The sequence below is a fragment of the Apteryx rowi genome, unplaced genomic scaffold (assembly GCF_003343035.1).
Source record: "Apteryx rowi isolate R43461 unplaced genomic scaffold, aptRow1 scaffold_302, whole genome shotgun sequence".
Lineage (NCBI taxonomy): Eukaryota > Metazoa > Chordata > Aves > Apterygiformes > Apterygidae > Apteryx > Apteryx rowi.
The window spans coordinates 1,001,698-1,015,620 of record NW_020449442.1 but is presented as its reverse complement, the minus strand read 5'-3'; the positions used below and the strand labels follow the sequence as shown (position 1 = coordinate 1,015,620).

Sequence of the window (13,923 nt, the reverse complement as noted above, 5' to 3'; positions counted from 1 at the left end):
GAGGGAGAGAGAGGGAGAGAGAGGGAGAGAGAGGGAGAGAGAGGGAGAGAGAGGGAGAGAGAGAATGGATACAAAGCGTGCATTGTATAATCACTCGGTATTTCTTCTCCTTCCACTGAATGTATCCAGTATACTTGGGCCAAATTAAAAACCTTGAAAATATTCAACACACTTAAAACAACTCTTAAATTTAAAAGGTGTTTGTCTAAGTTTTGTAAAACTTTTTGGTAAAAAACAGTAATATGGAGCAGTACTGAAATGATGCTTCCAAAAATATTTCAGAATCTACTCAGAAATCATATGGTGGAAAGAATAATTAACCTTGTTTTTTGCAGGTGGCTTTAATGTCAACTTAAAATACTCAGCAATAACTCAAAAACTTGAAATTCATATATTGACAAGCAATTTAAATTAAATGCAAACGGTTAGTTTATAATACTTCTGTTCACAGTCCAGGCTGAAACTAAAGGACCCACCAAAGAAAGATTCCTTATAGTAAAAATGACCCATAACATAATCAATCAGATCTACATGAAACTCTAAAACCAGTTCTACAATTTTATTTTAGGTTGCTGGCCTTTTGTACGACACTTTCAAAAACCAAGAGAGACTGGTAAAGGGAAAAACTGCAAAGTACTGGCTCACCTGGTTAAATGGTTTGAATAGTGCTGGCAACAAAGTTCATTTATTAGATCACAGTCTTGCCTAAAACACACAAAATATGAACAAGAAAAAAAATCCATGATGCACTTAAAGAAAACAAGACATAAAACAATTACAAGCAATGTCGCATTAGCATTAATTAAAAAGTAATGGAAAAAGCATCTTTTAGTTATGATGATCTTCCACCAATAATTAAAAACAAATTTTGGATTCAGAATTTAAAAGATGGCAGTAAAGCAACAGTTTTGCTTAAATATTAAAGCAACAGTTTTGCTTAAATACTGTAGAAAGTGAGGCAAGGTGGTTTGTGATGCATACATAGATTAGCCAGATTAACCTTGAAGATAAACAGCAAATCTAGAGGAAAAATTGAAGCCACAATATACTTTTCTCCATCTATGGATATGTTAGAATGAGACAGATGATTTGGTCATTTTATATATTTTTGTTTTAAAGACTAGGAATTTTAACTTTTAAAGGCAGATTAAGTACCTGTGAATATACCACAGGAAAATCGTAAATGGAAACTGTAAATAACAGTATAGTACCTGCAAGCAGATTGGAGAAATTAAACTGACTCCGGAGTTACTCAGTGTTCACAACAAACAGATGAACTTGCTAAAATTTATACACTAGTTTATTCGCACAGTAGTAACCTAGATACAGTGTTTTTTTAATTGCTAAGAAAATGTTCTTCACAAATAAAAGCAAGTTTTTCTTCTTTTCAGTACCCTTTTCAGTGAAAGTGTAACACTACAGACTCTGGTACTATCAATACTTTCAGCATTTCTGTGAGACCTCCAGTACTATTTATGCTCCTGAGACAGTTCACATTATCAGTGATAACCAACATTTCCTGCCCTTCTTGGGAGTCTGTTACAGCCATACATCTCACCTCCTCCTTCTTAAATGACTGGTACTGTGCTTCCAAATATCCAGGATGTAGGCATCTGCCACTAACAGGAGCACTAATGGACATCACATTATACGACTAAACCTGGCCCTCATCAGATGATCAAAATGCAACTATCTTCTGTCACTGATGAACATCCTCTGGTGACGCAGGCACAGGCAGCAGGTTGTACGCTCCCACCAGGCACCCTGGAATTCTCCCCTTCCAGGATGGGGAATATTGAGTATTTGAATATTGACCACTTGAATATTGACCACAATCTCATCTCAAATCTCTCTCATGGGTTTAAGGTGCATTACTTTGTATTTTGTGGGTTCCTCCAAGCAGTCGAGTCCTCCTCTTTCCCTTCCAAAGAACTCTGCACTGTTACCAAACACCACAGCACAGGCTCTTGGAGAATCCAAGACTGACCACTTATGTCTATCCTTTGTTTCCTTAATACAAACAATACAGATGAACATGAATATAAAGGTAAAAAGCATGGTGCAAAATAACATTATGCTTATAGAAAAATAAAGTTACTCTCCATGGAGAAACAGGGGGCAACCAGAAGGCATAGGAAAAGACACAGGCCTGTTTTTCCCTCCAGCATTTTTAATAACATTGCCCCTAGTCTCTCCAACTCAATGCATTCAGACGTTTTTAGATCATGGCTGCTAGCAAGGATTTTTTCAATGTCTGCCTACATGCTCCGTTACCTTCTAAAAGCAATGAACTGTGATTGTCTGGCATCCTGCAGTCCTGGTCCTTTTTTAAGTAAAGTCTTTATGGCAGTCTGCAAATCTGATTTAGAAAACAAAAAGATAAGGTATAAAAATATGCAGAACAAACAATTTAAGAGAGAAAAATATAATTCAGTATGAAATTGCCTTAGCTTATTTCTTGCTTCAATGTCATTTCAATTTGTTTAAAAGAAATAAAACAAAAAAAAAAGAAAAAAAATCACACAAATATACTTCCCCCCAAAAGTATCAAGTAGCTATCCCACAGTTAAAATCTGGGAAGATAAAAGTGATATGGAAGGACAGAAACTCTTATTTCTTTTTATTAAGCAGCTGACTAGAATGTATTTCATGCAAAACAGTGTTTTGATACAGCACATTAAAGAAGCATTGGATAGATTATTTTTAAGCCATGGAACTATACATTTAGATTTTGCAGAAGAAATTCATTCTAAGTATTCTGTTTGCTGAATAAGTTATTTAAGTAAGGTGAAGTCGTAATATTCACGCTTATTTTCTTCCACATTACACTTCAATGCATATATGCATTTTCGATGCATATAAAGTGGAGACACCTATCCAATAACTGTCAAAAGACTAACCCCAACTCCAAAACATTTTGAAAGAAATATTGTTGTCCCCTCTCGTAATAGCCTTTCTCTGTTTCCATTTTCTTGATTCAATTCCAGAGTTGAGAGCACATTCCTGTCCCAACACCACCCTATAACAGTTACTGTTACCCAAAATCCCTCACCTCTGAAAAATTTAATCCTTTAAGGATTGACAGCTCAGTTGCAACAAAAAAAGCTGACCATATTTGATGACACTGGTCTAAGCTGCAACACTCCCATTACAAAATGAAATATTACCATTTCAAAGCTGGAACCATACTGAGTATCCTCTGCCCTTACAGGTTTTGCTCACATAAGGCAAAAGGTAAACTATGAATCTAATATTTATTTTTAAACCAAAACCAAACAACTGACTAAAACATTTCAAAATTGTTCATTCCAGCCAAATAGTGTATGTTTTACAAAATGGGAAGTCAAGATCACAAACTGAATATACACACATACTGTCACAGCCCCCACCAGAAGGCAAAGCAATAAATATGAATTTCTTCTCAGGGCTTGGCGTTGTCAGTTCTTCATTCCAACCAGAAACTTTTAGCACCTCATCAAATTCAGGAAGCTTCCGATGAGAGATTCTTGACAACAGGAGTGGTGGGAAAAAAGAAAAGAAAAATGATTTCCAGTTAAAGAATTCCAGTGTACCCTCTGCATCAGCCTGAATTTTACCATTTACAAGTGTTTGCTCATCTACTATAAAATATATACACCGAAAATCCTGTTTCTGAGCATAACTTAAATTCACAGGGAAAAAAAACAGTAATTTATTCTCCAAAAACTTCAGCACTCAGTAGATATTTAGTATTATCAATACAGTCCTCCTCATGGGAGGAGTCTGGAATAACACAGAAGCGCTGCCAAAAACAGGAGGGGGGTGGAAAGGGGAAGGGGTCTGTAAAACATTAGTTGTAATTCTGGACATCTTGCAAAGATTCAGATTATCTTAAACCTTCCACTGATACCAAAAGGTCTTGAGCACTCCGACCTAGGTTTTGCTGTTTCATGTTTTAAAAAAAACATGCGTACTGGATTACTTCCATACAGAAAGTAGTGCAAGTACTGGGAACATTTAGAGGTTCCAGGTATTAATGTCAGAAAAAATAAAAAGAGAAACTATCATTTTATGGCCTTTCACGTCTAAACACTGGATGTAATTTAGCCTGTTTTAGCAGTTGTCACATTTATCAGCCATTTCTTAAAAACTTTTCATAGAGAAGCAATTATAAATAATTCAGAATACCTAAAGTGTTTTGTGCATGTAATCAGGTTCTGCACAGCAGCTGAGCACCAATTAGACACAACGCCCTCACTCTGCAAGCTCATCTCATGCATGCAAAATTCCACCATCACAAGCTGCAGGATTTATGACTTATGACATCTTAACTATTCATGTGTTTAATGATTCAGTAACCTTAACCTGGTTAACTCTTACTCTTGGAAGCAGCCAAACTATCTCCACTGAAACAGATTCTGGCAATTAGAAAACACAATTCACTTGGCCACAACTAAAGGTATTTGAAAGTGAAGGGTTTATCTTGAAAAATACCGCACATAAGACTCAAGAATATTCCAGCATATTCCAGGATTTTTTAAAGGTATTCTCTAATACAAATACTCCAGGCAAATCTTTTTTTTTTTTTAATCAGTACTATCAGTTTTGAATAAGAACCTGCAACAGACACAGTACTAGAAAGTTAAATCTTGATGCACTACTATTTTGCAGATAAAGGACCACAACAACCACAAGAATGCTTCTTACAGACATAAGGAAATCCTACCTCGTTGCATTGTCTACAATTAATTGCGATTCAGCTCTGTGATTCGTTCGCAGTTCCACAGATAGCCCTTTGGATTTTAGACCCTCGAAGACATCAGCTAGCATGTTACCAGGATCTATGCTTGGGAGCTGTCTAGTATCACCTGAACAAAACACAAATTAATATTTGTGAGGAGCAACAACAGAATACCTCTGAAAATATGTCTTTAAAAAAATCACTGAAAGTAATAAATATTCAACCTTCCTCACAGTGTAAGCTATAGCAATCATATGCTTCTCCAATACAATTTATGTGAAATGAAACTTTCAAGAATCCCCAAGTTTCTTAGAATCAAACTGTAATGTAGTTCAAGTCCTTTATATTCTTCACTCAATAATGCTTTGCTAGTAGGTGCAAATGACTCTGTATGATGAACAGATACTGATCACCGTATCCAAACACACTGTAAAAGCTACATATCTAAAACTGAATGCCATAAATGGCATGCCGAAAAAGTAACCTCCAAGACAGCAGAGGTGAAAGATCTGATTTTACACTTTTTTTCCTTTCTAAATTAAAAACAAGTTGATTCTAACAATAAGATCCTCATGATATAATTTCTCTTCTAACATCTGATTCATATGGTAACACTCACTTCTTTAAAGCTTAAGGAAATCAGAAAAATTTCCCAGTCACAAAACATAATAAGAAGCTACTAAATAGAAGTCACAGTATTTTCAGAATCAGACAAAGCACTGACAAATAACAGAATAATATCGTACTGACGGCTGAAGTAGACTGGACTCTTCCACTGTCTTCCATCTCCTCTGACTATATATGCATGAGCAGATATCCAAGAACAGAACAATGTGACATTCTTGGGATTTTAGAGACTCAGCAAGCACAGTGGTAGCTCTGATGCTTACACTGTATGTTGTGTATTATTAAATACTGTATAATCCTAATTGTTTATTTTTCCACTTACCAAGAATAATAAGTTTGGCAAGCTGAGCATGCTCACATAAGAGCTTTAGAACTAAACTCAGAATATGTACAGACACCAAGCTTCCTTCATCCACAACCAGAATTGTCACAGTAGAAAATTTCCATGGCAGTCCTTGTTGACTTTGCTTCCATGATTTAAAACTATAGATGATCTAGAAACAAATTAAAAAACCTTGAGTTCTGAAAGTAATCGACTTGTAAACAACTACAAAGGCAGCAGGAGTGTGGTCTCTTCTAATGTTGTATTTAGAGGTATTATCTGAAGTTCTGAACTTAAACTTGTAAAGAATCAGAAGACTCAACCATTCGGTCTTATTTCTTTCCTCAGTGAACACATTTCTAGCTGAAATTATCAACACTCACTTATACAAATGCACCAAAAAAAAAAAAAAAAGCATCCTCAAATACGGAGCCTTAATGCAGGAAGATCTGCATGGGTGGGCTCTTTGAGAATTTCTACATATCAAATTCTGAAGCTTGTATGTAGCAGAAATTTCACCATCTGATATGGGAAGAAATTGCTCTTACTCTAAATACGTAGTATCCTTTCTGTAAGTATGGAAACCCTTAGATCTATTTCAGCGATTACCCTAACTGTAAACTATCCAAAAGCTCCATCTCCCCTTCCCTGCACTGCTGAATGCATGTCAGGTCCTTGCTGCTCAAGTCACACCTTGCTCTGCCTGCTTTTATTTAAAGCTCCAGGAAACTGTTTACAAGGATTAACCCCACCCATTCCGAAAAACAACTGGCAGGTCACAGAGCAGGGCTACTCCATTTCCTTCCTCCAAGCACCCAAAAGGATACAGGTCAGCCGAACAAGCCATCTGCTTGTTTGGACTAATAAACGGCCACGATCACACGGGAAAGAGGTACAGGCAACTACCCAGTCCCCAGTGCAGTTAAGATAAGCCTACAGGACCTTTTGTATTATTGCAACTTTTATTTACACAAGTTATTCCACCTCTCCAAACTCTTTGCAGCATCTTCTGTTACCTAGGACAATGGAGACTTAAGTTTGTTAATAAACAAGTTTACTTTCTTTTTTCTAAAAACTGTTGCAAAATATATGCCCAGATATACAGTAGTTAGGAAAACACTGCATGAATGAAATCCATCTCATTACTCAACCCAGCCTATGGTCTCTTCATAAACGTGCTGGCATCAACAGGATTTCTACGCAACAGGGCACTGGAGAACAGCTCTGCTGTCTAGGGAAGATTTCTGCAGTTAATTTTAAATGCTGTAGATTACTCAGAGTACAAAAAAATGATATGATAAAAAGATCTGATGCCCTAGAAAGGCATAAATTTGAGAAGTGCATAAGAAGTAGGGGAAAAAAAAGATGCAGCAAATAATGGATTTTAGATGATTAAGATTCCTGAAAATGTAATGCTGATTTTCACATGCTGACAAGCAGTACCTTAAAATTATCATTAATAGCTAAAAGTATCATAAAAAGGTCAATGATAGGCTTTATTCAAAACAAGAATGACATTGCCAAAATTTCTTTTAGAAGATGATTAAAAAAAAAAAGAAATCCTTACCTGATGCAGGGTATATGCAGGAAACCTAGTTTTTTCACTCAAAAGGCTTGCGGCCCTCCCCGTAGGTGCAGTAAATAATACATTCAAAAGATTTTTTGTGCAAGTATTTTCTGACTCCCAATGATGACTGAAAGTATTCCATTCCTCAGACGCATCCAGGTCTCCCTCAAAATCCTTAGAAGCAGCTTCCACTTCTTTTTCCATCTGCTTTAAGTGACAAAAAAGGCAGCTAACTATTGTACTCTTCCCGCAACCTCCTTTTCCACTTATGATTGTGACAGGATTAGAACAAATCTTTTCCATAGCAGTCACCTGATCTAGGTCTACCTCTGCTTTACTTCGGGTACCAGATGTAGACTCCACTTGCTTTTTAAGGAAGCTATTTTCACAATCATGATTTTCTGGACTATTTTCTTTCGGGTACTCCATTTCATGAACCTGGGTAACATTCATTTTAATATCTACTATTTCTCTTGATGTCTCAGAAACGTTAACATTAAGTATCTGTCTCACATCAACATCTAGTTTCCATGAGTGGTTTGACAAAAGGTCACCTATATACATCGCAATGTCTTTTTCCGAGTTGTAAAGATGAGGCAGAAACACCATTTTTTTTTCCCTAATGACTATATGCTGATCTTTCAAAAATTCAAGAGATTGCCAAGCATGCTCAATAGACATATCTTTAGACACAAAACGAGTTAATTCATCTTGATCTTCATAAGTATGTCCCATTTCTCTACACTGTTTCTTGAGTCGATCATATAGAATTAATGCATTCTTCTGCAATTCAGGAATCTTCCAGAGGAGATGTTTGCACTGACAGAAGGCTGCCCATGTTGCTTCGCAATAAGAGAGGTTCAGTTCCCTATAGGTAATCTTCTCCCCAAAAGGAATAAAAGCAAACATAGATTTATTTACTTCAGAAGATATTAGCATCTTGCTCAATAACATTCCTGCCACTAAATACAAATTGCAATTCACTGGGTAGAAGTCTACAAAAATATGCACATTTTTTATAATGTACAAAGCAATAATGATTTTCAAAACATATGAAAGCAAGATATTTCAAAAGGGATTAACTAACCACATTTCCGCACTACTGAGCTTTGGCTCACATTGGAGTACTAAGTTGAGCCGCAGCAGCGCAGTTACACAGCAAGTGTAGTGTCAGCAAAGAAAAAGAGAAGGTAAGCAGCAACTGCAAGTCTCATTATAAAAAAAAAGAACCACTAGACCAGACGACCTCTTATAAAGTCATTAGGATCTACTTTGCTATGAAAGCACACGCAATACTTACACATGCTGTGCTATGGACTAAAAACAGATTCCATTTGCTCATATAAAATTAAAAAGAACAATTTTAAATTAGCTTCTTGGTTTTGGCCTGATTACCTCTAATACTTAATTTTCTATTCCTTGTAGAAAAGACTAAACAAAAGTTTGTAACACAACCACTTTCAAAATCTTTTAAGACTAGGTTATTGTAGACCAGCTGAGAATTAAACTTTCTTAATAATGATCATGGTAAATTATTCTTTTTCAAATTAACTAAAGCTTATCTCCTACAAATACCCAGCTCATAAACTGAACATAACTGAAAGAACAGGATTATGACCTAATGAAGATCAAATGTAAAAAACGTCACATTTCTTACCCTACTTAATATTACTTACCTTGCTGAATCCAAGTTTCCACGGCTCATTCTTTAATATATCATTCAATTTTGTTAGAATGTCATCTTGGAAACGTTCTTTCTCAACATCTGCATCACTGTTATTTTCAGTCTCTTTTTGCCAACATGCTTCCTCCAAAAGACAGCAAAAATGGCGTGGCAGAAGAACTGGCAAGAACTCCATGATCATTGGAAAATTCATAGCTACCAATACTGCCTTTCCTGCAACTGTATGCACCATAAACCAAGAAAGTTTTAAACAATACACAAAGCCATTTATAAAGGCAATTTCAATAGACTTTGGCTTTTATCCTTCTCCCTCTTCCATATCCAAAGCATCCCTAATATCTTTAAGTTTCTTACTCTTTGTAATTCTTTAAAAATATTTTTAAATGAACCCTGAATTGCCCTGAAGAGAAAAAAAAAATGCGAACAGGTGACAGATAAAACCAGCAACTAAAATATTCATTTGGAAAATAAATATTATACATGTGCTTTAAACTGCATTTCATAAATAGTCAGCATTTTATAAAACAGCATTTTATAAAAAGTCAGTTCAGAGTTCATCATGCCTGCTTCTCTTACCTAAAGGTAATTTTCATACAAATGTACAAAAGAACATTTGCAATCCAAAATAAGAAAGCAGACTTGTAATTCTGTAATATCAGATCAGCACTTAGGAAAACAGTGCTGTGCCACTGGCCTTCTGAATGACCTTGAATTCAGGCCATCATTTTCCTTCTGTGTGAACAGAAAATGAAGTACATAGAACTGTGAAAATACACTTTTCCTCTCTTTATACATGTGATTTGGAGTAAAGTCAGCTCAAGTCTAGCAGAAGGTATGAGCTCTGGCTCAGTGCCTTTCCTGTCAGATACCAGTTGGCTCTAGAAGAGTCACTCCCATCTTTTGACCTGATGCTACCCTGTAATCCAGGTATTGGAAGGCTTCATTTGCTTGCACGTAATACTAGACCCAACTTGGCTGTATGAATTTATGCACAGCTGCCGCTACATTTAAAAGACCTCCTGGAATTCAGAGTACTGAATCCCGCAGTACTGATATCTAAGTGCATACAGCACCAACCTACAACTGTCCATGGCTATTCTAGTAAGTAATGTGGCATAACAGAAACAGACCTTTAGAGAAAAAAAAAAACAGCTGGTGCTGAGGACATGCCTCAGGACATCCTGACTGTACCTATTTCAAGGTGTTTTGTTTCAGACTAGCTAGAGTTTGGTCCCACAGACTGAATGCCATTAGTGGTACATTAGGCGTGCTACTGGAGCGCATCTTGTGGTCAGCTTCACGCAGAAAGAACCCAGTCCAGACTCTCAGAGGTTGCTCCCCAACATGAATCAAAGCATAACTGGGGACAAGAGGGACATTTGCTTCAAGAGCACACTCCTGATCCAATCTATAACACTAATGTAGTCATACCAACTGAGTCCAGCACAGTGGTTTCACGCTAGCTCCACGTGGGGATACTCCAGCGTTTGTGTGCTGAGCTCCCTAGCCCTCTCAATACAACAAGCAGGCTGCAAATACACTTAGCCAATTCAACGCTGCTCATTTGAATTGAGCTGAGCTCACTAGCCAATGCTCTGCACCGCAAAGAACCAGCTATACCATTTCTGAACGCTACTTGCCCTAAAAAGCCCTAGTGTCTTGTTTAAGTGCTGAATCCATTTAATAAGCCTTCACTGCATCACAGTAAACCATACAGAGCCAGCATCAGTGTCTTTGCATCTGTAGCACAGACAATTCTAGTTGGTAAACCCACAGATTTCAGGTAAGTCCTTATATGTCTGCAACTGTAAGCGCACCTTTAATAGGCTAGCAATTCCCACTGCCCTCAAATTTAAAAATATGCAAGAGTCTTTACACATTAAAAATTCATTTAAATATACACTTCACACAAAGACATGTTAGCTTGAACATAGTATCTTAAAAAACAGAACTCATTAACTTTTAAAACCATCAAAATAGCACACAATATACCTACAAGATTTCAAAACATACTGAAAGATATCAAAATTCTTGGTATCTCCTTGCTTCTTCCCTTTCTCTAGGTACGAAACTTGGAACTGTTTCAGTTTTTCTTCAAGTTTTCTAAAACTCAGCGTAGGCTGCCTAGGAAGCCAAGTAAAAAACTCTTGTTTAAAAAAATCAGGAACGTCACATTCCTTAAGAAAGAGTGAAAAGACTTGTTGGTTGTTTTCCTCTATATCAGTCCGCAGAAAATACGATGGATATCCTTGCACAAAGTACTTTGACCCCATTTTTTTAACTTTAACATTAACTGCCCACCAAGGGCCCACTAATGGAAAACGTCCAACTACTTCATACTCCTTTTTGGATTCTTCGTCTTGTATAATAACTGAAATTCAAAAAGAAAAATAAACCATTTTACTGCTAACTGAAAAGACAAAAAGTTTGGTTTGATTAAAAGATTTTGGTTGTTCAAGCTTATTTTTTATCGTTTGTATTATAAGTTATATTAATAAAGAGTAAACAAGCATAGGTTTTCATAAAATTCTTAATGTAATGTCTTTACAGTAGTATTTAAAAACAAAACCACAACCTATCTCAGAAACAAGCATTAAAACTGACCATGCCTCTCTAAGTGTCAGAAGTGCATAACTAATATTTGGTTATAAATATTTATCAAGCCAATTAAAGACACCGACGTGTGGTTTAATATCACACCATTTACACCACATTACATTTTTAGCTGAGTTTTTAAACAATTTTGTCTCATAGAGTATTGCACCATGGTGCCTGCTGCTCTTCAGACATATTTGCATACCAAACATTTCCTGCAACTGACAGCCAAAGTTATAAGCAATTAATAGTTTCAAAATAATAATAATAATAATAAACCCTCTAACACTCCGCATGGTCTGTTTTGCCTCTGCTTTTCCTTCCTCCCTCCCTCACATGTTCAGTAACATCATGCTTCAGCCCATGCTTGGGGGCTGAACACTACCACCAGAACAGAGCCAGCACCTCAGGTTTGCCTGCAATCTCTTTATCACAGAACCAGAGAAACAGCAGAAATTAGGCCTATACTATGGTTTTACCTTTATTTTCTCCTAGTTAACTAGCTGAATTTAGCTGTTTCAAAACGCTTTACAGATAAAATACTTATACTAGTTGCTCCAAAGTCACCTGCCTTTTTAAGCACTAAGCAACAGCAACTAGGGGATCAGTAAGCTTAACTGCCATTGCTCTTAACATGTCATAAGGCAATACATACATATTTTTATACATAAAGTATTATTTTATATATGTTTCTAATACGTTTTATTAAATATATAAACCCCTTTGTATGAAATTAACTTGAATAGAAAACGTTTATGCCTTCCTATTTTTGTAATACATGGCCCAATGACCATGCAGGTGGCAATACACTTCCTCCTACTATCTGTGCAAGATTTACCACCTACTTCAGGTTTTTTTACCCTCGTATGAACTCAGCAGAGCTGCCCATAAATCCAGTAACCGGGGGTGGGGAGGTCCCAATTAAGTTTATTGAAAACGCTATATTTAAAAAAAAAAAAAAAAAAGCAGCTTTCCTGTCCTCCAGGGCAAGGCTGTTAGAAATAGGACCGTTAACGTTGGCCGACAGACGGCTCTGAAGTGCGGCACCGCGCTGCGCAGCACCGCCCGCGGGGGAGGCGAAGGCCCGGCTGCGCCCGTGTAGTTCAAGCGCCGTCGCGGCTCCGCAAGCGCCAGGCCTGGCCCCAGCTTGTCGGCACAGCTTATCCTTGCCGCACCACAGCCCCGCAGCCTGCGCGGAGCCGGCGGCTGCCCAGGCCGGGGCCGCCGCGCGGAGAGGAGGGCGAGGACAAGGACGAGGCGCCCCCCCCGGCCCGCTCCCACCGCCCCTCACCGGCTCGGCGCGGGGGCAGCGCGGCGGCCAGCTCCGGCCCGTCACCGGAGGCCGCCAGGAGCGCGGTCTCCGCGAAGCGCGGCTCCTCCTCGCCCTCCTCCTCGCCCTCCTCTTCGCCCTCCTCGGCCTCGGCCTCGGCCTCGGCCTCAGCCCGCCGCGGCGGCGGCAGCAGCACCCCTCGCAGCTCCAGCAAGGAGGCCCGCCGCCCCCCGGGGCTCGCCATGGCGCCGCGGGCAGGGCAGGGCAGGGCAGGACGAGGCGGGGTGCGCGGGCGCCTCCCTGCGCGGGCGAGGGAGGGTTTGGGAGGCGGGGCGGGCCCCGGTGTCGGCCGGAAGGGCGGGGTGCCGCCATGTCGCGGGGTGCCGTGGTAGGGGGGGAAGGGGGGCCGCCATGTCGAGGGGTGGCGTGGCGTGGCGTGGCGTGGCGTGGCGGGAGGAAGGGGGGGAGGGTGCCGCCATGTCGCGGGGTGGCGTAGCTCCCCCGGCGGCTCCCGAGAGGCACCTTGTTGATGGCGACGACAGAAAAAAAAAAAAGAGTTGTGACACGGGACTCGGGAAACTGGTTTTCTGTGCACCCGGGGAGAACAGAGAATCTAAGAGTTGTGTGTATGCGCCTCCTTAGCCTCTCAGAGGCATAAGAAATAAGCGCTAAAATCCTCAGCAGGTCTGAGCCCTAAACCTGAGCCCTCTCCCTACGATAGTTTATACTCTTATACTGATATCCTACTGCAAAAACTATTTTTATAAATTTAAATGATAGTTTCATGTCTTTATATAATTTAGATTATTGAACCATCAGATCATAAAATCAGCTCTACAATATATCATATGTCATTCCACCTAGTTGCCCCCCAAAATGGTGTAATACCAAGCATAACTTGTATATATGTAAAACATTTTCCTGGAGGCCCTGGCTTAAAACCACTGATGGATCTTGTACTTCCCTTGATTGCAGTCCACACGGTTTATAGAGCTGTCTAGTGTTCACTAAGACTCACCTGAGACCATCAAACAGTAGTTTTGTATTTTCTTGCAGACCACTGATGAAAATAGAAAGCCATACAAAAGTGTTATTTAATATTGACCTCTCCTAAAGCCCATCAAAAATTCTGCTATTC

General features: G+C 38.9%; 1 protein-coding gene across 3 annotated transcripts in view; it reads right to left on the bottom strand.

The window, feature by feature from the left end:
• HELB (DNA helicase B) overlaps window positions 1-13,055 on the bottom strand; it is a 16,648-nt gene extending 3,593 nt beyond the window's left edge. Inside the window, exons 1-9 of one of the 3 annotated variants that reach the window (XM_026070034.1) lie at window positions 12,807-13,055; window positions 10,917-11,291; window positions 8,913-9,139; window positions 7,237-8,115; window positions 5,670-5,841; window positions 4,706-4,847; window positions 3,375-3,505; window positions 2,275-2,359; window positions 646-705 (exon numbers count right to left, since the gene is read on the bottom strand). In XM_026070034.1, the coding sequence (XP_025925819.1) occupies window positions 646-705; window positions 2,275-2,359; window positions 3,375-3,505; window positions 4,706-4,847; window positions 5,670-5,841; window positions 7,237-8,115; window positions 8,913-9,139; window positions 10,917-11,291; window positions 12,807-13,029 (2,294 nt within the window). In that variant the 5' untranslated portion in view covers window positions 13,030-13,055. Of the gene's footprint in view, window positions 1-645; window positions 706-2,274; window positions 2,360-3,374; window positions 3,506-4,705; window positions 4,848-5,669; window positions 5,842-7,236; window positions 8,116-8,912; window positions 9,140-10,916; window positions 11,292-12,375; window positions 12,466-12,806 lie in introns of those variants that run through there. The other 2 variants (XM_026070035.1, XM_026070036.1) reach the window with 2 other exon arrangements.
• Window positions 13,056-13,923: the final 868 nt, after the last annotated feature.